The sequence below is a fragment of the Callithrix jacchus genome, chromosome 10 (genome assembly GCF_049354715.1).
Source record: "Callithrix jacchus isolate 240 chromosome 10, calJac240_pri, whole genome shotgun sequence".
In the NCBI taxonomy this organism is placed as follows: Eukaryota; Metazoa; Chordata; class Mammalia; order Primates; family Cebidae; genus Callithrix; species Callithrix jacchus.
The window spans coordinates 122,466,251-122,493,847 of NC_133511.1; the positions used below are offsets into that span (position 1 = coordinate 122,466,251).

General features: G+C 56.8%; 1 protein-coding gene across 2 annotated transcripts; it reads left to right on the forward strand.

Annotated features, from left to right (window-relative positions):
- Nucleotides 1-897: 897 nt before the first annotated feature.
- On the forward strand, nucleotides 898-24,308 carry FRMD8 (FERM domain containing 8). 2 transcript variants are annotated; one of them, XM_009008473.5, is made up of 11 exons: nucleotides 898-1,031; nucleotides 1,308-1,508; nucleotides 3,268-3,435; nucleotides 8,153-8,254; nucleotides 8,617-8,675; nucleotides 8,807-8,973; nucleotides 12,188-12,409; nucleotides 14,760-14,883; nucleotides 15,753-15,896; nucleotides 19,929-20,133; nucleotides 23,608-24,308. In XM_009008473.5, exons 3-11 carry the CDS (start codon nucleotides 3,390-3,392, stop codon nucleotides 23,724-23,726), a joined length of 1,188 nt encoding a protein of 395 aa, XP_009006721.1. In that variant the 5' UTR covers nucleotides 898-1,031; nucleotides 1,308-1,508; nucleotides 3,268-3,389; the 3' UTR covers nucleotides 23,727-24,308. The 2 variants fall into 2 exon arrangements, with proteins under 2 accessions (XP_009006721.1, XP_003734354.1); XM_003734306.6 differs by having other exon boundaries at nucleotides 1,308-1,392.
- Nucleotides 24,309-27,597: the final 3,289 nt, after the last annotated feature.

Here is a 27,597-nt window from a genome sequence, read left to right on the forward strand (position 1 = left end):
ACCGAAGAAGGTTGGGCTGGGCCAGGAGCTGGAGCTGCTTTCCAATCACAGGGAACCAGGACAAAGTGAACCCCATGCCCTCTATTCCTGATCACCAAGCTCACTGCTGTCACTTGGGACAAATTCTGGTTCTTCTGGCCACAGAAGGTGCCCCATGGACTTATTTTTCTTCCTGAGTTCCACATCTCAGATGCACACATGTTGCATTACCAGGACGTGTTGGTGACATGGCCCTGAGGGGAGTTGGTTTCACACCTGCCTCTCTGGGGCCCCAAGTCTCCTCCCAGCCTGGGAACACCTCAAGGTCTCCCAGGCTGTTGTGTAAGATAGCAAGGGCTCATGTGACTGCTCCCTGGAAAAACAGAGTGTCTCTCCTGGCTTTCTGACACAGACGTATATCAATAATCATTTGAGAGTGGGGATAGTCCTTGGGGGGTCACAGAGTTCAACCTCCTCATTTTACAGATGAGGAAACTGAGGCCCAGAGCAGGGACTGTCCAGAATTAGTTCGGGCCAGGACCCAGTCTCCTGACCACAGCCAGGAGGGCGCTACAGTACAGGTCGCTGTCAGCGCCGCATGGATCCCTGGCACGTGTCCATTTCACAGATAGGGAACTAGCCCGAAGTCCCACGCGTGGGCATGCCAACGCCCCTAGCCTTGATTTTCTCGAATTTTCGCCAAACCCTCTTACAGGCCAACAGTCGGGGCCTTTGTGAGGGGAAACTAGCCCTGGGTCACTCCGGTGGTAGCAGGGCTGGCTCGTGACGCGGCCACTCCACGGGCGCGACGCGACACGCGAGGCCGAGGTCCGGGCATGCGCCAGGCGGCCCTGGGCTCCCATTGGCTCCCGCGGCCCGGAGGGGCGGGGCCTTACGCGCCGCGCTTCCTCCGGCCGCGGCTTCCGCGTCGCTTCCCCGGCAGCTGGGTCCTTGGCGTTATCCCGAGTGCGGGCGGTGGCGGGCTCGGCTTCAGGGCCGGAGTCCAAGCAGGAACCTGGCCTCTCAGGTGGCGGGCTCTGCGTTTCTGCGAGGTGAGAGCGCGGCGATGTCTGGTCCGGGCCTCCGCCCCCGGCTGGGGGTGCGCCTTGCCCTGTCTGGGCATCCCAGTCCACCTCCGTTCTTGACCGTCGCAGCCCGCACCCCGCCGACCAGCGCCAGGGCTGCACTCCTGGCCCCTTCAGGCAGCGCTGCTCAACCTTGCAGACCCAGCTCGGGGACCCCTTCCCCTCCTCAATGAGATCTTGAGGAGACCTCCAACCCCCCTTCCCTGGCTCCAGGTAACTGCTGGTTTCTCTTTGCCTTTGCAGATGGACGGGACGGAAGGCAGTGCTGGGCAGCCCGGCCCCGCTGAGCGGTCCCACCGAAGCAGCGTGTCCTCTGTGGGAGCCCGAGGTGGGTCTCGCCCCCTCTCCTCTCTTCCACACCCTCCTGGGACCCCAGCCCTGGAGAAGTGGCCCTGGCTTCTTTTTCGTTAAAGATGATTTATGTATCAACTAAGAAATAATAAGGTACATTCAGATGTGGAAAACTCACAGATGTCAGAGGCTCTGTCGTTGGTTTACTGGCCAGGTTGGGTCCTCTTGAATCTCACTCATTTGTAAAATGGGCTTGTTTAACATAGCTGTGAAATTCAAATGAGATCATGTGAATGGAAAATGAAAGCTGATGTGGTTCCCGCCTGTAATCCCAGAACTTTGGGAGGCCAAGGTGGGCAGACCGCATGAGCCCAGGAGTTTGAGACCAGCCTAGGCAACAGAGTGACAGAAAAAAGAAAAGTGACATGTTCACTTTCTTTGTGTCATTTCTTTCTCCCAAACAGCCTTTTGAAAACGAGGATCATGATCTTCATTTGATAGGGAGGAAATTGGGCCCTAGGGAGGCTAAGGTCCCGGACTCCGGAAGCTCTCCAAGTGACCACACGTACCGCAGCTTTCTGTGACTCAGTTCTCCTCACCTGAGAAGTGGATCTGGACCTGAGCCTCCTGGAAATGATTTTTTGATCTCTGAGAGTAGCTGCGGGGCTTAACAGACTTGGGGTCCAAGAAGCACCTTCCTTTCTGTTGATGAGAAACCGCACCCTTCCCTTCCACACACTCTTGGAGGTGTTATTAGCTCTACTTTTACAGATGAGGCAACTGACACTTTCTTCTTTCTTTTTTATTTTTGAGAAAGTCTTGCTCTGTTGCTCAGGCTGAAGTGCAGTGGTGCGATCTCGGCTCACTGCAACTTCCACTTCCTGGGTTCAAGCAATTCTCCTGCCTCAGCCTCCGGAGTAGCTGGGATTAGAGGTGCCTGCCACCACACCCAGCTAATTTTTTGTATTTTTAGTAGAGGCTGGGTTTCACCATGTTGGTCAGGCTGGTCTCGAACTCCTGACCTTGTGATCCACCCGCCTTGGCCTCCCAAAGTGCTAGGATAACAGGCGTGAGCCCCTGTGCCCAGCCTTACACTTAAATTTACTTGCTGAAGTTGACCAGTGACCCGGCAAGGATGGGAACCCGAGTATGTTGGCCCCAAAGCTCGGTGTTCCTTCACCATGCCTGCAGTCCCAGGGATGGGGATTTGAATCTGGTTGCTCTTCTAAGTGACTCTGGCTCTGGAGTCCCACAGTTGTCCCAAGGGAACACTCAGCTATTTGAGTTGTTCTTCCCTAGCCTGCTTCAGGCTGACCTGAAAGACCCAAGATTGACTCCTGAGGCTTAAAGAGTCCTAAGGAAGCTGAGACCTGGAACCTGCTTTAACCTAGGTGGCCTAAGGAATCTTCAGTTCCCATGTTAGCCTGAGCCAGAGAGAGACTTGCCTGAGGACAGCATGGGTTGCCAGCTCTCACACCTGCCAGCCCAATACTAACCACGATAGCCTCAGGATGGGTTCAGCCCCTCTGTGCCATTTCACACCTGTGGAACATTCTTGCTCAGGGCAGAAGCACAGCTGAATCCTTGGGGCTGCTATGGTGGTGAGGGGCGGGTTGCAATGGCCAGGCTTAATTTGAATCTTGGGGGATTGGGGTGGCCAGATTTCCTGGCAGGCGTTACTGGGTTTCTGGGTGGTTTGAGGGTCTCAAGGAAGCACTAATAGCATTCATGATAGGGTCTTTGGGGGCTCCTAGGGCTCTGCCTCTGGCATGGACTCTGCTGCAGAAGTGTAGCCCTGGTCACCCCCAAGGGGTACAGGGTGAGGGCTCCAGCCCCAGTGGGTGTGGAGGGTACCTGGTCGGCCTGGCTGTGCCAGGCAGAGGCCTCAGCTGAGCCTGCCCCTCCATCACAGTGGCTGATGTGCTGGTATACCTGGCGGATGACACAGTGGTGCCCCTGGCTGTGGAGAACCTGCCCTCGCTCAGCGCCCACGAGCTGCACCGCGCCATCCGCGAGGTCCTGCAGCTCCCAGACATGGCCCTGGAGGTCTTCGCGCTCTGGCTGGTCTCCCCTCTGCTGGGTAAGGCTCTGGCAGTGAGGAGGCCAGGCTGGAGGGTGGGAAGGGCACTGACCAGTACCGGAGGGAGGGGGCAGTGGTCAGAGCCGCTCATGGGGGACAGTGGGACTTGGGTGTGTCCTAAGCTGTCCACCCGTCTGAGCACCTAGAGCCCTGAGAAGGCCCCCGCTCCTGGCCCCGCTCTTGCCCCTGTTGTCTCTCTTTCTGCTGATGGTGGAGGAATGGCCAAGTCTGCCCCACCTGGTCGTGCTGGAGCTGGGTTGTCAGGGAACAGTACTGCAGGAGGAAGGGGGCCTTGTCTGCTGAGCATAACCTTTGCCACAACTTGGGTGGCGTTTGGGAACCATGATTTCACCTTATCCTCAGACCCAGGCCAGTCTTGCAGATGAGCAAGTTGAGGTTGGCGTGGCGAGACTACTGTGTGTTAGGAGCAGACAGACCCAGGCCCAAGTGCTTCCTGGCCAGCCTCTTCAAACGGTTCCTGTTCCTTGGAGACAGGGAGGAGAGGGAACACAGTACAGGAAGCAGGCCTCTCTGACCCTGAGGCTCTTAGGGAGGGTGGGGAGGGTGAGAAGAGTAGGGACGTGCCTGGCCGGCCTCGTGACCACCCACATCCTGCCCTTTCAGGCTGAGATTGCAAGACGGAGGGACTTGCGGGCAGTGGCTCTCTAGACCCTCAGCCCGGGGTCCCTTGGTGAACAGGTCTCTGAGCCTGCTGGTTCGCACAGGAGGGGCCAAGGGAGAGGCTGCCCCAGGTTATTTAGTAAATCGGTGCGGTGGCCGGTGTGTTTTTTTAGCTTACACATTCCCTTTGTTGTAGAGGAATGCAGGCAAGAAGTGGGTAACCAGTCCTATTAAGGAAGTGCACAGGACAGCCTTCTTCTCCTGAGGCTGCTGGTGGGGGGAGAAGGAGCATTTGGCCACCCCGTCCCCTACCCTCATCCTTCCCTCCACGTCCTCCCCCCTGCCAATGGGAGCTTCCTGCTCAGCTGCTGCTAGGAGGCTCTTGCCCTCTTCCTGCTGCCTTGGCTCCTCGGCCACCCCACACCCAGCCTGGCCACCTCTCCTTCACCTCCGGGCTGCAGATCAGGACTGTGGGCCCCTTGGTTTGTGTCTGAAAGCTGGGGTGCAGTTCTGCCACCTTGGCCCCTGCCCTGCCTCTGGAAGCTCCCAGAGCCTGCCGCCTCTCACCTCCTCCGCCCCCATCTCTCCTCACCACATTCCTGGTCCCCCAGGGCCCGCAGGAGGCTGGAATGGATGTGAATGGGCTGCTTTGTCGCCTGTGCAGGAGGAGGGTGGCAGAAGACCCCAGCACAAAGTCAGCACCCACTCGGTTCCCAGGCTGGGTCCAGGGAGGCTGAAAGGCTGCTTGGTTATGACTTGGGCCCGCCAGAACCCTTGGCCTCCCCCACCCCTGATGGGGTGAAGTGGTGACAGATGCCCCCGGGGCCTGAGTGCCCTGCAAGGGCAGGGAAGGGTGACATCTTCTGGAGCTGCCCTTCATGCCGGATGTTTTGGCAGGGCCTGGCCTTCTCCATGCCATTGTCACTCTGCATGGAACAAGGCTCCAGGGACCTTCCGTTCCATTTGGATAACGGCCTTCAGGCAGGAAGGCCCCCGTCTGGAAGTCTGGGACTGCTGGAGTTCTGGAGACAGGAGTCTTTTGAGCTGCTGGGGCTTGGGGTTAAGGCCGGTCAGGGCTGGGCTGTAGACAGGAGGAAGGGCATCCTTGTCTTCAGAGCATTCTGAGGCCCCATCTAGTCAGTTACTGTGCTAATTCCATAAGGACACACAAAGCCTCTCTCAGGCCAAGTAGCATTCTAGATGCCGGGAATACAGATACTGGTGGTGTCCCTGCCTCAGAGAACTCGCCATTAGAACTTTATTTTACTGATTTTATTTTATTTTTAATTTTTTGAGACAGAATCTCGCTCTGTTGCCCAGGTCAGAGTACACTGGGTGTAGTCTTGGCTCACTGCAACCTCTGCCTCGTGGACTCAAGCGATTCTCCTGCCTCAGCCTCCTGAGTAGCTGGGATTACAAGCAAGCCAACCCACACCCTGCTAATTTTTGTATTTTTAGTAGAGACAGAGTTTTACCATGTTGGCCAGGCTGGCCTGACCTTAAGTCATCCACCCACCTCAGCCTCCCAAAGTGCTGGGATTACAGGCATGAGCCACCGTGCCTGGCCACCACTGGAACTTTAGAGCCTAAAGTATCGTGAAGGGAGGTTTAGGAAGCAGAGCTCTGTTCCTGATTTAGCCACTAACCCCTTGTGGCCTCAGGCAGTCACTGTGCCTTCCTGAGCTTCAGTTTCTCCGCTGTGAAGTGGGTGATCTCCATGTCTTCCAGCCCTGACATCCTTCAAGTTGACATCCTTCCCAGACAGAGAGTGTGAGGACTCCATGAGGGGCTCAATGGCCAAGTGAGGGGAGTTGATGGAGCCCTTTCTGGAGGGAGTGGGGAGGTGACTGTTGGGGGCAAATGGTGTTTCCCTACTGGAGGTGGTGGCAGGTGGGTGGGGCCGAGGGTCTAGGTTGCAAATGAGGGCTGTGGAGCCTCTGGGAAATCTGGACCAGAAATGAGGGGACAAGAAAGGGCTGCAGAGACTGGATGCAGGGATGAGTGGAAGGGCTGTTGGCAAGGGGGCCCATTTGGAGGCTGTGGCTACTCTCTTGGGTTAAGATCAGGATCCAGGTGGAAGTCCCAGATGGCCCAGAGAGCAGAGATGAGGACCCCTGGCCTCAGGCCATCAGGACAGGCGATCAGCCATTAGTGGGGACCTTGGAAGGGTAGAGCAGGGAGATGTGGATCGGGGGGGCTCTCGAGGCTTGTAGCAAGCTCTGGCTTCTGCACCCCAGCGACAGACATCCCATTCATCTCTGGATGAACTTGGAAGTGGCCTCACACCTCTCAAAGGCAGAGACCCAGGTAGCCCTTGTTTTTTGTGGTTGTTTTTTGTTTGTTTGTTTTTGAGACAGAGTCTCACTCTGTCACCCAGGCTGGAGTTTGCAGTGGCACGATCTCTGCTCACTCCAGCCTCTGCCTCCCACGTTCAAGCAATTCTCTGCCTCAGCCTCCCGAGTAGCTGGAATTACAGGCGTCCCCCATCACACCTGGCTAATTTTTGTATTTTTAGTAGAGATGGGGGTTTCACCATATTGGCCAGGCTGATCTTGAACTCCTGACCTCAGGATCCACCCGCCTTGGCCCCCCAAAGTGCTGGGATTACAGGTGTGCACCACCATGCCCAGCCTGGCCATTGTTTTTTGGTGGGTGCTGGTGTGTGAGCTGAAAGGCTTTGTCCCTCCTGGCCTGAGGCATTGATCCTGGGTCCAGAGCAGTAGTGGTATGGGGCAGCCTGGAGTTTGAGGGGTTGGACTGGGTACACTTGGTCATTCTGCCAACCTCTAGCGAGGTCACTACGCCCCAGGGATGCAGCAGTGGACAAGTCCTTAGCCCCTGTGGGTGGCGGCAGCAGAGAGAGTCAGGTGGCGATCAACCTGTGAAGGCAAGCAGATGTCGCACCATTAGGGCGGTGGAAAATTTTGAGGAGAGGCTGCCTTAGTTAGGCGGTCCAGGGAAGGTGGCCCTTGAACTAAGACCTGAGCCAGCCAGCCATGGGACAGATCTGGGGCAAAGGAGTCCAGGAAAAGGAGCAGCAAGTGCAGAGGCCCTGGCACAAGCAAGCTGGGGACGTGAAAGAGATTTAAGAAGGCCAGGGTGGCAGGAGCAGAGCTGGAGAGGCAGTGAGAGAAATGAAGTGGGAGGGCTGAGCAGGAGCCAGATTGCGTGTGGGCCACAGAGGTGCAGAGCTTGCAGGATGGAAGGTCAGCTGGAGCTCCTTGGAGGTGTCAGGGTAGGGTCTCATGAGTGGGAGGCCCAAGCTCTGCCAGGGGGAAGGCAAGGCAGCCCCTTGGGCCTCTGGGCCCCAGTTGCCAATTTCAGGTTTTGCTTCCTGATGGCACTACGGGTCCCTCTGTGCCCTAGCACCTTCCATTGGCCACAGCCTCCACCTTCAGCTTGCCCTGGGGCTGTAGTGCGCAGTTAGTGGCTGGCTCTGCCTGGAGCCAGACCCCCATCGCTTGCTGTGTGACTATGGACAAGCAACTTGACCTCTCTGAGGCTCATTTGCTCTATGGGTGAAATATGGGGTAGGATTATTGAAGCAATAAATGCCTCTAGACCACTCAAAATGTCTCTGGACCCTTGGCACCCGCTCAGTTACTGTTAGTCGCAACTGTCATCATGCTGTTGCTGATGGGTGGTGTGATGGGTGGGTGGGCAGCTGCTGGACTGGTTGGAAGCTGCATGGTGGGAGGCCGCGTGGTGGGAGGCCTCGGGGTGGGAGGCCGCAGGGTGGGAGGCTGCTGCGTGGTGGGAGGCCTCGGGGTGGGAGGCTGCTGTGTGGTGGGAGGCTGCTGCGTGGTGGGAGGCTGCTGTGTGGTGGGAGGCTGCTGCGTGGTAGGAGGCCTCGGGGTGGGAGGCTGCTGCGTGGTGGGAGGCTGCTTCGGGGTGGGAGGCCGCAGGGTGGGAGGCTGCTGTGTGGTGGGAGGCTGCTGTGTGGTGGGAGGCTGCTGCGTGGTGGGAGGCCTCGGGGTGGGAAGCCGCAGGGTGGGAGGCTGCTGCGTGGTGGGAGGCTGCTGCGTGGTGGAAGGCCGCGGGGTAGGAGGCTGCAGGGTCAGAGGCCGCATGGGCCACTTCCCCTCTCATCCTGCAGAGGTGCAGCTGAAGCCCAAGCACCAGCCCTACAAGCTGGGACGCCAGTGGCCGGAGCTGCTGCTGCGCTTCACCAGCGCCCCAGATGACGACGTGGCCATGGGTCAGTGCTGCTGCCTGCCTGTCCTTGCCTTGGGAACCCCTAAGTCTGCAGCTCTGGCTCCCAGCCCAGCCAGGGCCCTGCAGCAAGGAGCTGTCCCACTGAGGACAGGGCCTGCATCTCCCCTAGACTCCATCAGCCACCCTGGCAGGGAGGAAGGGGTCCCTGAGAGAAGCCCCACTGAGAGATGGGCTGGGAGCCGCCGGGGCACGTTGGGCTGAGCTGCGCACCCGGCCCTCTGCATGGCCCTCGGGTTTTCTCAGCTGTGGTGGGTGAGGTTGGCGCTGGGGCCAGGGCCAGTCAGGGGAGAGGAGAGGGCTAAGCAGGATGGGGAGGCCTGGCAGTGACTCAGCCTCTCTCCCCAGATGAGCCTTTCCTGCAGTTCCGAAGGAACGTGTTCTTCCCAAAGCAGCGGGAGCTCCAGGTGAGCCAGGAGCCCAGGTGGCCCCACCAGGCCCGGCCCCTCGCGCCCCCCTTCCCTGTCCCTAGACCCCTGGACATTCACACCTTGCCCCAGCCCAGCTGAGCGGCTCTCCCTGCTACACTGGCCTGCAGATCCATGACGAAGAGGTCCTGCGGCTGCTCTATGAGGAGGCCAAGGGCAACGTGCTGGCCGCTCGGTACCCGTGCGACGTGGAGGACTGCGAGGCGCTGGGGGCCCTGGTGTGCCGTGTGCAGCTCGGGCCCTACCAGCCTGGCCAGCCGGCTGCCTGCGCTCTGAGGTGAGGGCCTGTGTGACCTGAGGCGGGGGCGCTGGTGGGAGTTTGTCCTCGGAATCCAACTTACAAGCAGTCTTAAGTCTCGCAGGGGGCAGGGGGCAGGGGGCAGGGGGCAGGGGGCAGGGTCCTGGAGTCAGGAGGCCTCAGCCCCACATGCTTGCTCTGGCCCTAGACAGTTGCTCTGCCCCTCGGCCTCCTTTTTTTTGAGACCGAGTCTCACTCTGACGCCAGGATGGAGTTCAGTGGCGTGATCTTGGCTTACTGCAACCTCCACCTCCCCCTCAGCCTCCTTTTCCTCACCAGCCCTGGGCAGGATCCTTGGGTGAAGGCTGGGAGAGGAATCTGCAGCTCTATGGCCCTGCCTCCGGCCAAGGCCAGGGGAGCTGGGCTTTTGGAATCACAGCTAGGGACCAGCCAGACACTGACCCTTGTCATTAGTAACAGTCCAGCTCCAGGTTCCTGGGATGTTCCCCAGGCAATCGCACGCCGGCTGTCCACCTCCCAGCCCTCTCGAGAAACCAAGTTCTCTGCTGTGTAAATTAGCAGGGCCTTGGGTGGTGAGGATTGAGTCTGCCCTGCCAAAGCCCTGGCCAGTCTCTGGCCTCCATAGAAGATTATCCCGAGGTTTAGAAAGAATTCCGGTGAAGGTGGGCTTGAGCCCAGCCTGACCCTAGCCAGGGCTCTCTGTACCCTAACACTGCAACATATGGGTGTTGGGAGAGAGATGTGGAGACGGGGACCCTCCACTGACAGCTAGAGCCCGGCAGGGGCCACCCCCACGTTCACAGTCAAGACTAAGGGCTCCCAGCTGAGCTGGCCCAAGGCTAGTAACCGTGGGGTCCTGGCCCTCATGCTGGGCATGTCTGTTCTTCTTGCAAGTGACAGCTGAACCAGCTTAAACTGTTGGGATGCAAGGGTACCATGTCACCTCATGTAACAGACAAATCCAGGGTGGTTGGTGTGCCCTGGGCCAAGCTCAGTGCAGCGGCTCTGGCCAGGCTCCCAGACCCCCCTCACTTCCCTCGCCCAGCCCTGCGTCCTCTGGGCCAGCTCACATGTGTGGGTGCTTGCCTTTTGGCCAGGTGGCTGCCATGGTTGTGTGGCAGGAAGGCACAGACTCTCAGCCGTTACCCGACCTCAACTCACTCTGATGGCCGGAGCGTGATCCCAGCCCACCCACAGGGGAACATGGTCAGAGGCCAGGCCACTGAGCAGCTGCCACCCCACCTTCCCCTGGGTCCCTCATGAACCTGGACGAGAGCAGGGAAGGCTGGATTTCCATGTGACAAGTGGGAGGTGTTGCCAGAAAAAGGGATGTGGGGGGACAGATGGCAGATGCCCACAGCTGCCCAGAGAAGGGTGGACAGCCCCGGAGATCCCTCCTCATGGCCCCCTTGGGCCTGCAAGTGTCTTGCCTGGGCCCTTCTGCCATGGTGGCTCGTGGTATCTGATGCTCCAGAAACTGCAGCAGGGACCCCTCCCCTCTTTAGTGAAAAAGACACTGCAGTGAGGTCTGTTCAACACTTCCTCATGCTGGGCACGGGCTGGTGTCCTCGTTTCAGACACAGGGAAATGGAACCTCAGAGGCCTCAAAGACAGCACTTAGGCTGGGCGCAGTGGCTCAGGCCTGTAATCCCAGCACTTTGAGGGGCTGAGGGGGCAGATCACCTGAGGTCAGGAGTTCGAGACCAGCCTGGCCAACACGGCGAAACCCTGTCTGTACTAAAAATACAAAAAGTAGCCAGGTGTGGTGGCACACACCTGTAATCCCAGCTGTTTGGGAGGCTGAAGCAGGAGAACCCGGGAGGTGGAGGTTGCAGTGAGCCAGGCAGGTACAGGACAGGAGGTGCCTCTCACCGGCTCACTGGCTGTACAGTTGCTCACAGCAGAGGCAGACAGGCTGGGCCTGGAGTCTGCCCTTCAGAGAGGAGCCACTGCACTCCAGCCTGGGCTAGAGAGTAAGGCTCTGTCTTAAAAAAGGACTGAGCTGTCCGCCCACAGCTTCTCTGAATGGCTGGTCCACAGCCCACACAGCACCTGCCGCCTGAGGGGCAGAACTAGCTGCGGTCATGCCAGCATCTCTCCTTCTTTGTGGCAGGGGGAGATGCCCTTTCTTTTGTGAGCCTGCGCTGGTTGTAGGTTGGCGTTTTTACATTTTTTCTGGCAGAATAAAGCATTGAGAGCATTAAGACCCCTGCACCAGTTTGGTTATAAAAGTTCCACTGGTTCAGAAATCCCACCTCTCCTGAGTTGGTGACAGAGACATTGCTCTGAAGCTGCCGCTGCAGGCTGATTCCAGGTGAATGGGGTCTCTTTGTTCAGCCTCCAGACCCTCCTTCAGCCTCTCGCCTCTGCTGTGAGCTACAGACCTGGGCCGGTCTCTGGGCCTCCTTCACTTGCCTGGCTGCCCTGCGTGTCTGTATGCCCTCACAGGTTGGAGTGGGGGGACTTCTGGAGTGCCAGGTGCACTGCAGGTGCTCAGGGTGGTGGTTCCTACCCTTCTGGGGCTGAAGAGGGGCCTGGTGACTCCTGTGTCTGTTCCTTTGGCTCCTGTGAGTTTCCTGGGTGAGCACATGGTAGCCAACCAGGCAGGAGGCAGGAAGGGTTGGGAGACATGACCAGGCTCTGGAGGGGCCCTTGGTGTAGATGGGCTGCAGTGCAGAGACAGCCAGCTGAGGCAGGACTGGTGGGAAGTATGGGAAGGTGGGGCCCGAGTTCCTTTTCCTGGCTGGATGTGCAGGCATCTGGAGCCACAGGATGAGCCTCTGGCTTCAGAGGGTGACCTGGATCAGATGGGCAGAGGGATAGCCGCAGGTGGGCCTCATAGGGAGCCCCATCACCATCCTGGGCCTGCACTTGGAGAGCTTGTCATGTTTTAGGACTGGGAGAGCTCACCTGGGACAGGTGGGGGCGTCACCATCCCCCACTCTGGAGGAAGTGGGCTCAAGACAGGAGGCACCTCTCACCGGCTGTCCAGCTGTTTGTGGAAGAGGTAGACAGGCTGGCCCTGGAGTCTGCCCTTCAGAGAGGGGCCAGGAACTGAACTCCCCGCTCTGTGTGGTGCCTGGGTCTCCCCTCCTGGGCTCCTGACCCAGCCTCTGACTTGGAAGTAGCTGTGTGTCCACTTCCTCCAGGCAACCCTGCTTCCCCTGCCCTCTCCCATGAGCCTGGCGCCTCTGGCTGGGCCACTAGCACCTGTCTCTTTCTTCCTCCACAGGGAGAAGCTGGACTCCTTCCTCCCCGCCCACCTCTGTAAGCGGGGCCAGGGTCTCTTTGCTGCCCTCCGGGGCCGTGGGGCCAGGGCCGGGCCAGGCGAGCAGGGCCTGCTGAACGCCTACCGCCAGGTGCAGGAGGCCAGCAGCGACGATGGGTGTGAGGCCACCCTGGGCACCCACTACCGTGCCTACCTCCTCAAGTGCCACGAACTGCCCTTTTACGGGTGAGAGCACAGCCCTGTGGTGCCCCCACCCCCGCAGACTGTCCCTGGGCTTTGCTAGCACAGCTGCCAGTGAAGCCACCCCTCCACCACTGAGCTGTGTCCCCATGAAGTGGTGTCTTGTCACGAGCACCTCAGGCCCCTCCAACCCAAGCTGGGCACATGCCCTCCTCCACTTCCTCCTGTCAGGGGCTGGGACACTTTGGATGGGTTCTCTCCTACCTGGCACAACAGTCACCTGCTCACTGGCTCGGCCAACCTCGTCTTCAGCCAGCTGTCTCTGTCATGCAGTTGGCATCTAACGAACACCTTTGCGTACCTACTGCACGCACCCTCCCTGGGCACTGGAGGTCCCTCTGGGCCAAAGACACCATGCCCCTGCCTGGTGAAGCTGACGTTCTAGCAGAGAGAGACGAGAATACAGAGGTTGAGAGCCTGCTGGTGGGCACGGACAGCAGCTGGGAGACCAGAGGGTGGGGTGTGGGGTGGGCCCTGTGGTCAGAACAGGTGAGATGCAGGACATTCTGAGGGCAGAGTGACGGAATTTGCCAGATGAATGTGCGGTGGACGAAGCGAAGGAGAGGAGGCAGAGAGGACTTGTCTGAGCACCTGGCAGATGGGGTTACCATCAACTGAGCTGGGGTGGTGCTGTGGATAGGTGAGGGCAAGTTCAGGAATTTGGTTTTCTGTTTTTGTTTTGAGACAGTGTCTCGCTCTGTCACCCAGGCTGGAATGCAGTGGCACAGTCGTAACTCACTGCAGGCTCGACCTCCTGGGCTCAAGTAAGCCTCTCAAATAAGCCTCCTGAGTAGCTGGGACCACAGGTGCGCACCACCATGCCTGGCTAATTTTTTTTTTTTTTTTTAGAGACAGAGTTTCACTCTCATTGCCCAGGCTGGAGGGCAGTGGCATGAGCTCAGCTCCCTGCAACCTCTGCCTCCCAGGTTCAAGCAATTATCCTGCCTCAGCCTCCCAGGTAGCTGGGACTACAGGCATGCACCACCATTCCTGGCTAATTTTTGTATTTTTAGTAGAGACAGGGTTTCACCATGTTGGCCAGGCTGGAGGAACTCCTAACCTCAGGTAATCTGCCTGCCTTGGCCTCCCAAAGTGCTGGGATTACAGGCGTGAGCCACCGCACCTTGACACACCTGACTAATTTTTGTATCTTTTTGTAGAGACAGGGTTTTGCCTGTTGGCCAGGCTGGTCTGGAACTCCTGGGCTCACAGCACTAGGATTATAGGTGTGAGCCACTATGCCTGGCTGGGAGCTTGCTTTGGACAGGTTGATTTTGAGATGCCTGTTAGACGCCCCACTGGCGACTTCGAGTGGGCATCTGGTCTCTAGTGGTCAGAACTGGAGCTCGGATTTGGTGATGCCTGTGCATGTGGAAGGCACCTGAAGAGAGACGCTGGGAGGCGAGTGTGGGCTGGGTGAGGAGGGGCCCTGGAGAAAGGCATGAGGGCTCCACTGCAGCAGCTCCAAGCACATGTCCCACTTGTCCTCCTGGCAGCTGGCGATGGATGGGCTCCAGTCTGGTGGGCAAGCATGAGCACAGCCCTGCTGTAAAATGGTGTCAAGGAATGGGTCTTCTAGTGGTTTTGACCCAGGGCAGGGGTGACAGCCCACGTATGCTAACGGTGATCCAGCAGCCAACGGCAGCCCTCTCCTGGCTGCTTCAGTTTACTCAGTGAAATCGGACGGCTAGCCATCAGCTGAGCCTGCGGGGTTGAAGTCTTCCAGGGGAGGCTGGAGTGGGACAGCCCCAGGAATTCAAGGTGGCCCATGCTGGTCTCCGGCCCTGTCCCGCTGCACAGGGAGAGTGGGTTTACCTTGGGCTCTAGCTCGGTGGGTGGCGAGGGTGAGGGTGAGCCCAAGGGACGAGAGAGGGCGACGCTGCAGGAGGGACAGGCAGCAGCTCTTCTCAGTTTTGACCCCTGGGGCCACTCCCCTCACCTCCTCATGCTTCCCAGGGGGTCCCTGCTGCTGAAAGGTCACCGCCACGGACAGTGGTCAGCAGGGTTTCCTGCTACCTCCAGCAGCCCTGGCCTCCAGCCCAAGTGCTGAGCGCACATGACTGACTTTGCCCCACACCTGGGGCCACACGCTTCCCTCCACCTGCAGCACTCACCCTTCTCTGTGCCATCAGGCCCTTCTCCCTCCAGTTGGGCACCACCAGCTCAACTGCTGCCTCCCCCACAAAGCCTCCCCTTCACTTTTGTTTCTCCCTTCCCTGTGATGGGTTTCAGTCACCCAAACAGCAGAAGCTTCTCAGGGCCCAGGTCAGGGCCTAGAGCAGCCTCCCTAAGCATTGCTGATGCCAGCTGGAGGCTGACCCCAGTCCCTCCCTAGGTGTGCCTTCTTCCATGGCGAGGTTGACAAGCCGGCCCCGGGCTTCTTGCACCGGGGTGGGCGCAAGCCAGTTTCTGTGGCCATCAGTCTGGAAGGCGTGCACGTCATCGACAGCAGAGAGAAGGTACTGCCCCCAGCTCCTCCCGGGTGGAGAGGATGGGAGGGGTGTCCTGACCCAAGCCTTGCTGGTTTCCCTGGGCCTGTGGGGCCTGGGGGCAAGAAGGGTGGACTGTCTGGGAGGGAACTTGCCTCCCTCAGACGGTGGTTCTTGTAGCCCCTGAGGGTGTTCCTGGGTCCTCTTGCCCAGCATGCTAGGCTGCGGGGTGGCCAGGGCAGGGGAGGCTGCAGCTGGGATTTCCACCCGAGTGGAGGGAGGGCAGCAGGGCCCACTGCTCTGCCTGGCTAATAGCTAGAGGATGGCCTGGTGCTCCAGAAGACCCTGCAGTGGGCAGCCCTCTTGGGTTGACCACATCCTCTTCTCCATGCATTTAGGGGCCAGCCCTGGATACAGGGCCACAGCAGCAGCCAGCCCCATAGGGCAGATTTCCTGGGCAGGAATTCACTCCTAAGCCAGCAGAAGAGTTTTGGCTGTCTTCTGGTTGTTCCAGAAGAGGGACCCCAGCCCCTCCTGCCATCTGTGCCCTGGAGGCTGACCTCAGCCTCAAGCTAGATGCCACCCCCTGACCTCATAGAAGAGACTCCCCTTCTCTCCTCCCGATGTGCCTCCCCAGCTGTCAGGAGCTTGGCCCGCTGGTGGGACTGTTGTGGAAGAGGGGATCTCAGCCTCCCTGGACCGCAGTCCCAGGGTGCTCTGATGAAAGCTGAGGTTCCTCTCCTTAGAGAAACACACGAAAGAATGTACACTTGGCTTGGAGAGGCACACGCCCTAGCCAGGTGTCCCCTCCTGGTGATGCCTGATGCCTGAGTGGGATGGTGTGGGGAGCAGGCCTCTGCCCAGGGGTCATGCCTGGCTCTGCGTCTCCTCCTGGCCAGCACGTCCTGCTGGGCCTGCGCTTCCAGGAGCTGTCGTGGGACCACACCTCCCCCGAGGAGGAGGAGCCCGTCTTGTGGCTGGAGTTCGATGGGGAGAGCGAGGGCACGCCTGTCAACAAGCTCCTCAAGATCTACTCCAAGCAGGTAGCGTGGGCGGTGCCTGCACACGGGTCAGGGGGGCTGCGCCCTGTTGCCCCGGGTCCCAGGCTGGCGGGGAAGGACGTGAGAAGCTGCCTTGGGCCTGAGGATGAAGGCGGCCTGGGCACAAGGGGTGCCTGCCTTCTGCAGACCCGGAGCCGCCCTGGGAAGTCAGGAGGCCTGGTCTCAACAAACAGCTGCCGGTGGCGTGGCAGCTACGGGGGGGTCGGGCAGCTGTTTGTTGAGGGCTTGCCCAGCGCTTTGAGACCAGCCTTCATCTTCCCCTCCTGTCCCCAAGGCCGGTGCTGTTGTGACCCTGCTCATAGACACCTGCGGTGGGCGGGAAGCACTGGGCCCCTCCAAGCCTGTTTGATTTTCCCCTTCATTCAGCGCGTTTTACTCAGCACCGAGCGCCTCCTCCACCCCAGCCTCCCTCCCCTGCCCCTTCCTCTCCCACTCAGGTCACATCAGAGCCCTCCCTGCCATGGGTCCCTTTCAGGACCGTTCCCACCCCCTCCTGCCTGCACCTTGGGCCTCTGGACCCTTCATCCCCACACTGCTCTGCCTTCCTTTTGGTGCCCCTCCCCACCTTCACCCCTCTTCACAGCCAGGCCCCACCCCTGTGCCACTGTGACCAGCCACTGGAAAGATGTTTTCAATTTTGATGAAATCCATTTATCAATTTTGGCTTTTATGGTTTATGCTTTTTGTTTTCTAAGAAATTTTGCCTGTCCCATGACCACAAAGGTTTTCTCATGTTTTCTTGTAGAAGTTGTATGAATTTAAACCTACCAGCTGTCCCAAGTCGATATTTGACATCAGGTGTGATCTACAGGTCAATGCTCAGGTTCCTGTACAGATACTCCATTGTTTTGGTGTCGTTTGTTGAAAAGACAGCGAGCTGGCTGGGCACGGTGGCTCACGCCTGTAATCCCAGCACTTTGGGAGGCCAGGGCAGGTATATCATGAGGTCAGGAGTTCAAGACCAGCCTGGCCAACATAGTGAAACCCTGTCTCTACTAAAAATACAAAAATTAGCCAGACGTGGTGGCAGGCACCTCTAATCCCAGCTACTTGGGAGGCTGAGGCAGGAGAATCACTTGAACCTGGGAGTTGGAGGTTGCAATGAGCCGAGATCGCGCCATTGCACTCCAGCCTGGGCAACAGTGCAAGATTTCATCTCAAAAAAAAGAAAAGGCATTGAATTGGCCGGGCACAGTGGATCATGCCTGTAATCCCAGCACTTTGGGAAGCCAAGGTGGGCAGATCTCTTTAGGCCAGGAAATCAAGACCAGCCTGGCCAACATGGCAAAACCCTATCTCTACTAAAAATACAAAACATTGGCTGGGTGTGGTGGCACATGCCTGTAATCCCAGCTACTACTTGGGAGACTGAGGCACAAGAATCGCTTGAACCCAGGAGGCGGAGACTGTGGTGAGCCGGGATGGCACCACTGCACTCCAGCCTGGGCAACAGAGTGAGACTCTGTCTCAAAAAAAAGGCATTGAATTGCCCTGACATCTTTGTTGAGAATCAGTTGGCTGTGCATGTGTGGGTCTGCTTCTAAGTTCTCTCTTCTAAACCATTGACCTATGTGTGTCTTGGACTAATAATCACCCTACATATTGATTTTTGAACCTTTATAATAAGTCTTGCAATCAGGTAGTGTGATGTCCAGAACTTTGTTCTTTCCAAAATTGTTTCAGCTATTCCAGTCCCTTTGCATTTCCATGTAAGTGTTGGAATCAGCTTGATTTCCAACACACTCCGCCACTCCTACCCCCAAAACAAGGCTGCCTAGGATTTGTATTGAGATTGCATTGATTACTTTGGAGGTCACTGACCACTTAAGTCTTCCAATCCATTTATTTCTGTATCTCCATTTATTTGTCTTTGGTTTCTTTCATTAACATTTCAGTTTTCAGCATACAAAGCTTGTGCATCTTTTGTTAAGATTTTTCCCTGTTTCTTTTTTTCTTTTGTTGTTACTATAAATGGGGCTGTTTTTAATTTCAGTTTCCAATTGATATTTCCTTATGTAGAAATACAGTTGTTTCTGTTTTTTATGAAACAGAGTCTCGCTCTGTCACACAGGCTGGAGTGCAGTGGTGCAGTCATACCTCACTGCATCTTTGACCTCCTGGGCTTAAAGGATTCTCCTGAGCCACAAGAGGTGTGCACCGCCATGCCGGGTGAATTTGATTTGATTTCATTTCAGTTGATTTCATTCATTTTTTGATTTGACAAGGTCTCACTATGTTGCCAATGCTAATCTGGAACTCCTGGGCTCCAGTGATTCTCCCACCTTGGCCTCCCAAAATGCTGGGATTACAGGCATGAGCCCTGTGCCTGCCTGGGACTTTTTCCTTTTTCTTTTTCTTTTTTTTTTTTGAGATGGAGTGTCGCTCTGTCACTCAGGCTGGAGTACAATGGCGCAATCTCAGCTCACTACATCCTCTACCTCCCAGCTTCAAACAAGTCTCTCGCCTCAGCCTCCACTCAGGGGCTGGGATTCAAGGCGCCTGCAACCACGCCCAGCTAATTTTTGTAGTTCTAGTAGAGTTGGGGTTTCACTATGTTGGCCAGGCTGGTCTAGAACTCCTCACCTCAGGTAATCCGCCTGCCTCGGCCTCTCAAAGTGCTGAGATTACAGGCGTGAACCACCGTGCCCGGCCTGGCCTGGGACTTTCTATGTGGACAGTCCTGTGGTCTGTGAGTGGTCTGTGAGCTGGGTCTCACTTTCCAATCCATGTGCCTCTTGCTCGCCTTGCCTGACAGTGCTTCTGACCCGCAGCGTAGGATGGAGCAGGCACCCCTAATACCCCTGGCCTGAGAGAGAACGTTGTTTTTCACTGAATGAGTGTGATTCAGCTGTGGGTTCTTCCGAGATGCGCTTCATCAGGTTGAGGAAGCTCCTTTCTGACCCTGGCTTGCTGAGCTCAATCTTGGACAGATGTTCAGCGGAGCTTCCTCCTTTGGCTGCATTTTGACGAGCTCTGTGAGCCTCAGAGGCGTCTGTCTTGCTGTGCAGGAGTTTTTGTTCTGGGGAACTCAGAGGGCTTCCCTGTTACGGTTGCAGCACAGGACTCTGTCCCTACCCACTGGCTGCTGTCCCCTCACCAGCCCACTGCTTTTTGGCTGGTGGCATCCAATTGGTGAGCAGAGAAGGGCAGGTGGACTGAGCTTCGGGGGCAGGGAGGGTGGAGAGCCCACCAGGCCTCTGCTCTTCCTTCTGGGGCAGGCAGTAGTACCCCCTGCTCCCCCAGAGGGGTTGTAGCTGCCTCGTGGAAAGGCAGGAGCCAGGCCAGTCTCCGCAGGGCCACTCCCACCGCCTGACCCAGCCCCACGAGTCAGGAGTACAGGTGGGCATTCCTGTCCAAGTGGCCCCTATCACAGGCCTGCAGCAGTGCCTGGCACGTGGGAGGCACTCAGGAAATACCTGTGTCCTGACTCAGGGGCACCACCCTCTGTCTGCGACTCCCTCAGACCCTGAGGGTCCTGTCCTTGGTGCCCAGCTGTGCCCACTGGCACCTGGCCAGTGTCAGTGTGCCTCATGCTTTACACCTGTTGAACAGGAGTCACTTTTGAAGAATGTGCTGGCAGGAAGCCACCTGCCCCTGCCCTGGTGACAGTGACATTGCACCCCTTCCTCCTGGCTGCAGGTTTTCCTCCCAGCCAGCACCACCTCCTTTTTGCCTCACTTCCTCCCCTCTTCGTCCTCTCTGCAGTGCCAGGCTTCCTTCCCTCTGCCTTCCCCACCTGATTCTGCCCATGGAGTCAGCCTTCCTGGGCTGTGCCTTCTGACTAGAATGTTCTTTCCCACCCGACCTCTCAGACCTAGGGACCCCTCATCCACCAGCACTTACCTTCACAGTCACCCAGGCGGGTCACCTCCCCTGTCTACCCCCTCCCTGCCTCCTGAGTGGTATGTGTCCCCTCGCCTGCCTCCCCCAGCAGAGAGCAGAGCTCATTTCAGGCTCAGCAGCAGCCATGGAAGTGGGGCCCGGCCAGGCCTCACACCGGCCCCTCTTCCCCAGGCTGAACTGATGAGCAGCCTCATTGAGTACTGCATCGAACTGAGCCAGGCCGCAGAGTCTGCAGGCCCCCAGGACAGTGCGACTGGCCCGCCCTTGGACCCCGGCTCCTCGCCGGCTCCTGTTCAGCGCCCCAAGTTGCGAAGGCAGGGCAGCGTGGTGTGTAGCCGGATCCAGCATCTCTCTACCATCGACTACGTGGAGGATGGTGAGCTGCCCTTCTGTGCATGTGCACACACAATCACAACCGTACACGCACAGGCCAGGGAGTTCCTGAGGGCAGGGCATTGCAGAGCAGCTCCACACCCAGTGTGAGCTGGCCTCCATCTCAGGACCCGGCTGAGAGCAGGGTGAGCCCAGGCCTTGGCCGTAGTGCCCTTTCTGTCCCTTCTCACTGCTGCATCACAGATGCATTCTGCAGCGTTGTCCAGAATGTGATCCTGGAAACTACTCACCATCTGTTATTTAAGTGTTGGGTGGACTGGGCACAGTGGCTCATGCCTGTAATCCCAGCAGTTTGGGAGGCTGGGAGGATCACCTGAGGTCAGGAGTTCAAGACCAAGCTGGCCAACATAATAAAACCTCGTCTCTACTAAAAACAAAAAAATTAGCCAAGCGTGTGGCAGGTGGCTGGAATCCAAGCTACTTGGAAGGCTGAGGCAGAAGAATTGCTTGAACCCAGAGGCAGAGGTTGCAGTGAACCAAGATCGCCTCATTGCACTCTAGCCTGGGAGATGGAGCAAGACTCCATCTCAAAAAACAAAAAAATAAAATGTTGGGTAAATCACTGCTGTGACCACATCCTGGGGTGTTCAGTGCAGCTGGTAAAAATGCAGTACATAGGGCAGGTGCAGTGGCTCACACCTGTAATCCCAGCACTTTGGAAGGCCAAGACAAAGAGGATCGCTTAAGCCAGGAGTTCAAGACCAACCTGGACAACATAGTGAGACCAGGTCTCTGCAAAATATACTTAAAATTAGCTGAGTGTGGTGACATGTGCCTGTAGTCTCACCTACTTGGGAGGCTAAGGCAGGAGTATCTCTTGAGCCCAGGAGTTGAAGGTTTGCAGTGAGCTACGATTGCACCACTGCACTCCAGCCTGGGTGACAATGATGAGACCCTATTTTTAAAAAGAAATACCCTAGGCCAGGCATGGTGGCTCATGCCTGTAATCCCAGCACTTTGGGAGGCCAAGGCAGGTGGATCACGAGGTCAAGAGATCGAGACCATCCTGGTCAACATGGTGAAACCCCGTCTCTACTAAAAATACAAAAAAATTAGCTGGGTATAGTGGTGCATGCCTGTAATCCCAGCTACTCGGGAGGCTGAGGCAGGAGAATTGCCTGAACCCAGGAGGTGGAGGTAGCGGTGAGCCAAGATCGCGCCATTGCACTCCAGCCTGGGTAACAAGAGCGAAACTCCGTCTCAAAAAAAAAAAAAATACAAAATTAGCCAGGCATGGTGGTGCATGCCTGTAATCCCAGCTACTCGGGAGGCTGAGGCAGGAGAATTGCTTGAACCTGGGAAGCAGAGGTTTTGGTGAGTAAAGATTGCGCCATTACACTCCAGCCTGGGCAACAAGAGCAAAACTCTGTCTCAAAAAAAAAAAAAACAGGGTTTTACACTCCGGTGCCCAGGCTGGAGTGCAGTGGCCTAGTCATGGCTCGCTGCAGCTGCTCTAGCAATCCTCCTTCCACAGTCTCCCGAGTAGGTGGGACTATAGGCATGAGCCACCACTCCCGGCTAATTTTTAAATTTTTTGTAGAGACAGACAGCATCTCACTACGTTGCCAGGTCTCGAACTCCTCAAATAATCCTCCTACCTCAGCTTCCCTAAGTGCTGCGATTACAGATGTGAGCACTGTGCCCAGCGAATGTGCTGATTTTGAAGAGGCTTTTCATACCTGCCACAACCTTTCAGAGAGGTTGTGCCCAGGTGTACCCTTCCCAGCAGAGAAGATGGCAGCTGCCTCCCATGCCCTCATCTACAATGGGTATAATCATTCCAAACCAGAGGGGACTTGTTTGAGCTGGTGTTTGAACACAGTGAGATTGGAATTTTTTTTTTTTTTTTTGGTTGTTTTCTTGTTTTGAGACGGAGTTTTGCTCTCTTATTGCCCAGGCTGGAGTGCAGTGGCACGATCTCGGCTCACTGAAACCTCTGCCTACTAGGTTCAAGCGATTCTCCTGCCTGTTGGTCAGGCTGGTCTCGAACTCCCAACCTCAGGTGATCCACCCACCTTGGCCTCCCAAAGTGCTAGGATTACAGGCGTGAGCCACCGCGCCCGGCCAAGATTGGACATTTTTATGCGCTTGATCATATTTAGATTTCCTTCCTGAATTACTGATGATTTCTTTTGCCAATTTTTCTTCTGTGGCTTGACTTTTTAAAATTAACATTTTGGCCAGGTGAGATGGCTATAATCCCAGCACTTTGGGAGGCTGAGGCAGGCAGAGTGTGCTTGAGTCCAGGAGTCCAAGACCAGCCTGCGCAACTTCGCATTTCTCTGGGTGCAACGTAGCAAGACCCCATCTCTATTTAAAAGATTAGCAGGCCAAGGTGGTGCACACCTGAAGTGCACGCCCAGCTAGCTGGAAGGCTGAGATGGGAGGGTCACCTGAGCCCAGAAGGTCAAGCCTTCAGTGAGTTATGATCACCCCACTGCAGTCCAGCCTGGGTGACAGAGTGAGACCCTGTCTCAAATAATAATAAAAATAATGTCTTGGCCAGGCACAGTGGCTCACACCTGTAATCGCAGTACTTTGAGAGAGTGAGGTGCGAGGCTCACTTGACCCCAGGAGTTCAAGACCAACCTGGACGATCAAGCAAAACTTTTTCTTTACACAAACTAAAAAAATTACCCATGGCTCACACCTGTAGTCCCAACCACTGGGGATGCTGAGGTGGGAGGATCACTTGGGATTAGGAGGGAAGGCTGCAGTGAGCCATGATTATAACACTGCACTCCAGCCTAAGCAACAGAGCCTGTCTCAAAACAGAACAAAGGCTGGGGGCAGTGGCTCATACCTGTAATCCGAGCACTTTGGGAGGCTGAGGCAGGCGGATCACAAGATCAGGAGTTTGAGATCAGCCTGGCCAATATGGTGAAAATACAAAATTAGCTGGTTGTGGTGGTGTGCACCTGTAGTCCCAGCTACTCCGGAGGCTGAGGCTTGAATCTATTGAACCCGGGAGGCAGAGGTTGCAGTGAGCTGAGATCGCACCATTGCATGCAGCCTGGGCAACTCAGCAAGACTGCGTCTCCAAAAACCACTGACATCTTACGGCAATATGGTATTTTTCTTTTAATTAGCACCAGTATTGCTATTACTAGCCAAAGTGCCTACCTTATTCCGATTTCCATATTTCCCGATGTCCTGTGCCGGGATCCCAGCAGGACCCCACACTGCATTTAGTTGTCATGTCTCCCCAGGCTTCTCTTGGCTGTGACGGACATCCCTAGTTTGTGATGGCCTTAGGTTAGCAGCGTTAGGGGGCACTGGTCGGGTATATGGCAGCATGCTGAGGCGGGGTGAGGCTCACTTGAGGCGCTCACATGACCAGGCTCCTGAAGGAGCTGTCGTGATGCAGCCAGAACCTGGCTTCCTGGGTCTGGGTCCCTCACACAGAGCCGGCCTCTCTGCTGAGTGTGCCTTCCATTCCCTTTCCATTCCCTCGCAGGCAAGGGGATCAGGCGAGTGAAGCCGAAGCGCACCACATCCTTCTTCAGCCGGCAGCTGTCTTTGGGCCAGGGGAGCTACACCGTGGTGCAGACTGGTGACAGCCTGGAGCAGGGCTGAAGACAGTGCACCGGGCAGGAGGGAGGGGCCCTGGCCTAGCACTGTCCTTCTGAGAGGCAGGGGCTGGCGCAGCAGTCTCATGGGTCACACACATGGGAGGGCTGCCTTGGCACTCAGGGTCTGCAGATTCCTCAGACCACAGAGAAGTGACTGCTGGGTCCCACTGTCTCAGGACCATCCGATCAGACTCCAGCTGCCACTCTTGCCCAGAGACCTGCCTTTGTGCCTATTTCAAGTGTCCCCTATTCTGAAGTGCGCAGTGGCAACTCCAATGGCAGAGAACCAAGGATTGAGGCTTCAGACCTGAAGGTCCAATGTGTGCCTTTGGCCTCTTCCCGGACTTGGGTGACCATATCCCCACCTTCCTGCTGGTTCTCCACACCCCACTGCAGGCTGGGCTGCCACTCTGAGGAGGGCAGGAGGGGCCTCCCTGGATTGAACTGGGACAGAAACACTGTCAGGGCCCCCACACCTCCCTGGTTGAATCAGGAGTGGAGGGAGCCAGGCAGAACCCTACCTGGGGTCCTGTGCCCCTCACTCTGGTCTCCCTCTGACCAGAAGAAACATGCCTTTTTGATAACATCTGGTGACGTCACTGCTGGGAGGTGGCTGTCCTGTGAACTACATGGCCCCAAGACCCACACTCACACTCTGTGAAAAACTTCTGAAAGTCCCCTGGTGGGCACTACCTGGAGCCCAAGCGGTTCCCCCAGGGGAATGACCAGACCTGCCCTCTCCTCCCATGTCTAGGTTTAGGTATAGGTTTGGTCTTTGTTCATCTGCTTTGGTGCCATGAAGTCTGTGAATGCTGGGGCAACTCCAGGAATGCCCTGGGTAACCTCAGTGCTGTGGCGCTCCTTCCCAGACAGTGCTGTGGGTTCCTCTGGGGGCTGGTGCATGCGCCGGTGCACCTCAGAGGGGCCCAGGGCTGGGAAAGCCCTCCTCTTGGGCTGCACTCGTCTGGGAAAAGGCAGGCCCTGCTTCTGGGAGGGGAAGCTGGGACCAGAGAAGCAAAGCACCCATGTCAAAGCCACCTTTCCAAGCGTCCTTAGTAGCCTTTGGTGATGTCACTTTGTGTCCCCACACAGGACAGTCTGTTCTCTCTCAAGGACACTTGGAAAGGTGGCTTTCATGTGGGTACTTTGCTTCTCTGGTCCCAGCTTCCCCTCCCAGAAGCAGAGGCTCTGTCTTTTCCCAGACGAGCAGAGCCCCTGAGAGGAGGGCTTTCCCACTCCTGGGACTCTCCGAGGTGGGTGTGTGGGTCTCACAGGTGCCTCCAGGGACTTCCCACAGGAAGGAGGCAGGCCGGGGGCAGCACAAGGCTATGCTTTGTCTTCCCTTCCCGGTGGAAACCGTGGGAGAGGAAGCTTGGCCTCTACTCCAAGTATCAGAGCCCATTCACCTCCCCCTCTGTTGGTAGCTTGTGAATGTGCCAGGTGTTTTGGGGTGGGCTTGCCTTCTGGCAGCAGGGACTTTGTTAAAATAATAGGCAGAAAGAAGAGGCCTGGGAAGGGCCCCCAGTCTTTTGGAATGTCCTGGCCACAGGGTGATGTCAGCTGCCACCTCTCATGTCCCCTCCTGGAGTCGCTCGGCCCCACCGAGCCGCCCACCCGCCTATTCCGGCAGCTCCAGCACAGATCATCTCAGCCCCACTGTTTGGATTCCAGGTGTTTTTTTTTTTTTCCTGTGATGGAGTCTCTCTCTCTCTCTCTCTGTCACCCAGGATGGAGTGCAGTGGGCCGATCTCGGCTCACTGCAACCTCCACTTCCCAGGTTCAAGCAGTTCTCCTGCCTCAGCTTCCCAGGTAGCTGGGATTACAGGCACGCACCACCAGGGCTGGCTAATTTTTTTGTATTTTTAGTAGACAGGGTTTCTCCATGTTGGTCAGGCTGGTCTCAGACTCCTGATCTCATGATCCGCCTGCCTCGGCCTCCCAAAGTGCTGAGATTACAGGCATGAGCCACCACACCAGGCCAATTCCAGGTGAATTCTGATCTGGTGGGTGGGTGGGCGAGGGTGTGTCTGTAAGTACACAGATGACGTGCTTTCCCTTCAGCCTTTCTCGTGTTTTCTGAGCACCCATTGTGCCTGAACATTTTCTGCCCGTCCTTTGAGACAAAGCAGTATTTTACTCATTCTTTGTTCCATTCTTTTGTATCTTGTGACTTATTAATAAAATCCGTTTCTAACAAACTGGGGCGGCTCCTGATATGGAGTAATGAGGGTGTGCCTGTGACAGTGCAGGAGCTGATTACAGGCTTTGTATTTGGTTTTCATGAAACATGCGTCAAGGCGTCCAGCACTTGGGCCGGCCAGGTTGATGCCGGAGGGGCACCCAAGCTGTCTCATCTTGCTGGCTGCAGTACTCCCAGGCTCAGGTGGCCCAGGAGGGGCTCGGGTTCCTGTGGGGACCAAGGTAAGTAACTACAGATGCTTATGCCCTCCCTGACGGCACCCCGTGCTCCAGGCCTGGCAGGAGGCCATTTGTTTCCCACAGATTCTGCTGTCAACACCTAGCTGGGAGGGAAGGGACAGTAGCAGGCCCACCTGGTGCACTGTGAGCCCTGCAGCAACCACCCAGGGCCTGTGCCTGCGGCATAAGTGCTGCTGGGGGACTAGGGTTCACACTGAATGTTTCCAGAGATGGGAGGATCAAGCCACCTGTCCCTGTGGCAGCTTGGTCCTGGGACCAGGGCCGTCTCCCTGGGTGTCCATGACAGTGAGTGGCGCCTTGTTCTCTGTGTGATCTCTGGCCAGGCAGCATGATGCCATGACCATGGGTACCTGTGACCTTTCATGGGAATAATAGTGCCCAGGCCAGGCACAGTGGCTCACACCTGTAATCCCAGCACTTTGGGAGGCCAGGGCCGGAGGATCACTCGAGCCCAGCCTAGGAAACATGGTGAAACCCCATGTCTCCAAAAAAAAAAAATTAGCCAGGCATGGTGGCACAAGCCTGTCGTCCCCAGCTGCTTGGGAAGCTGAGACTAGAGGACCGCCTGGCCCAGGAGGTGGAGGATACAGTGTGCTGTTTTCATGCCACTGTGCACTCCAGCCGGGGCAACAGAGTGAAACCCTGTCTCCAAAAAAACCCAAAAAACAACTCACCTCATTGGACTGTTGGGAACTTTAGTGCTGGGCAGCCGAGGCCTTCAATAGGTGTAGGCTCCTCTACCTGAGAGTTCTGTGCCTGGAAAGCCAGGAGAACACCCTGGGACCACAGGGCTGCTGATGGCACAGACACCCGCATTCATCGGCCTGGAGCCCCTCCCTCTTGCCCAAACCCAGTCTGCTCAGGCCACCTGTGTTAGTTGCCTGTCACTGCTGTGACACAGGCCTCAGTGGAGAGAACACATGTTCATTATCCCAAGCTCTGTAAGTCAGACGTGCGACCCAGGTCTCAGTGGCTTCGTTCCTGGGGCCTTGAGGGAGAACCCCTTTCCAGCACATTTCTTGGCTCTTGGCCCTTTTGTCATCTTCCAAGCCGGTGAAGGCACATGGAGTCCTCAGGTCACAGTGACCTCTGTCCTCGCATCTTTGACTCTTGAAGGACCCTCTGATTACATTGGGTCACTCCCATGATCCATGATAATATCTCAGTGAAAGGAGGGTACCTGGGGGCTCTCAGGAGGTGAGGCCAGGGCCAGCACCTCACACCTGTAATCCCAGCACTTTGGGAGGATGAGACAGGCGGATCATTTGAGCTCAGAAGTTTGAGATCAGCCTGGCCAACGTGTTAAGACCCCATCTCTACTAAAAATACAAAAATTAGCGAGGTGTGATGACGGGCACCTATAATCCCAGCTACTCAGGAGGCCGAGGCAGGAGAATCACTGGAACCCGGGAGGCAGAGGTTGCAATGAGCCAAGA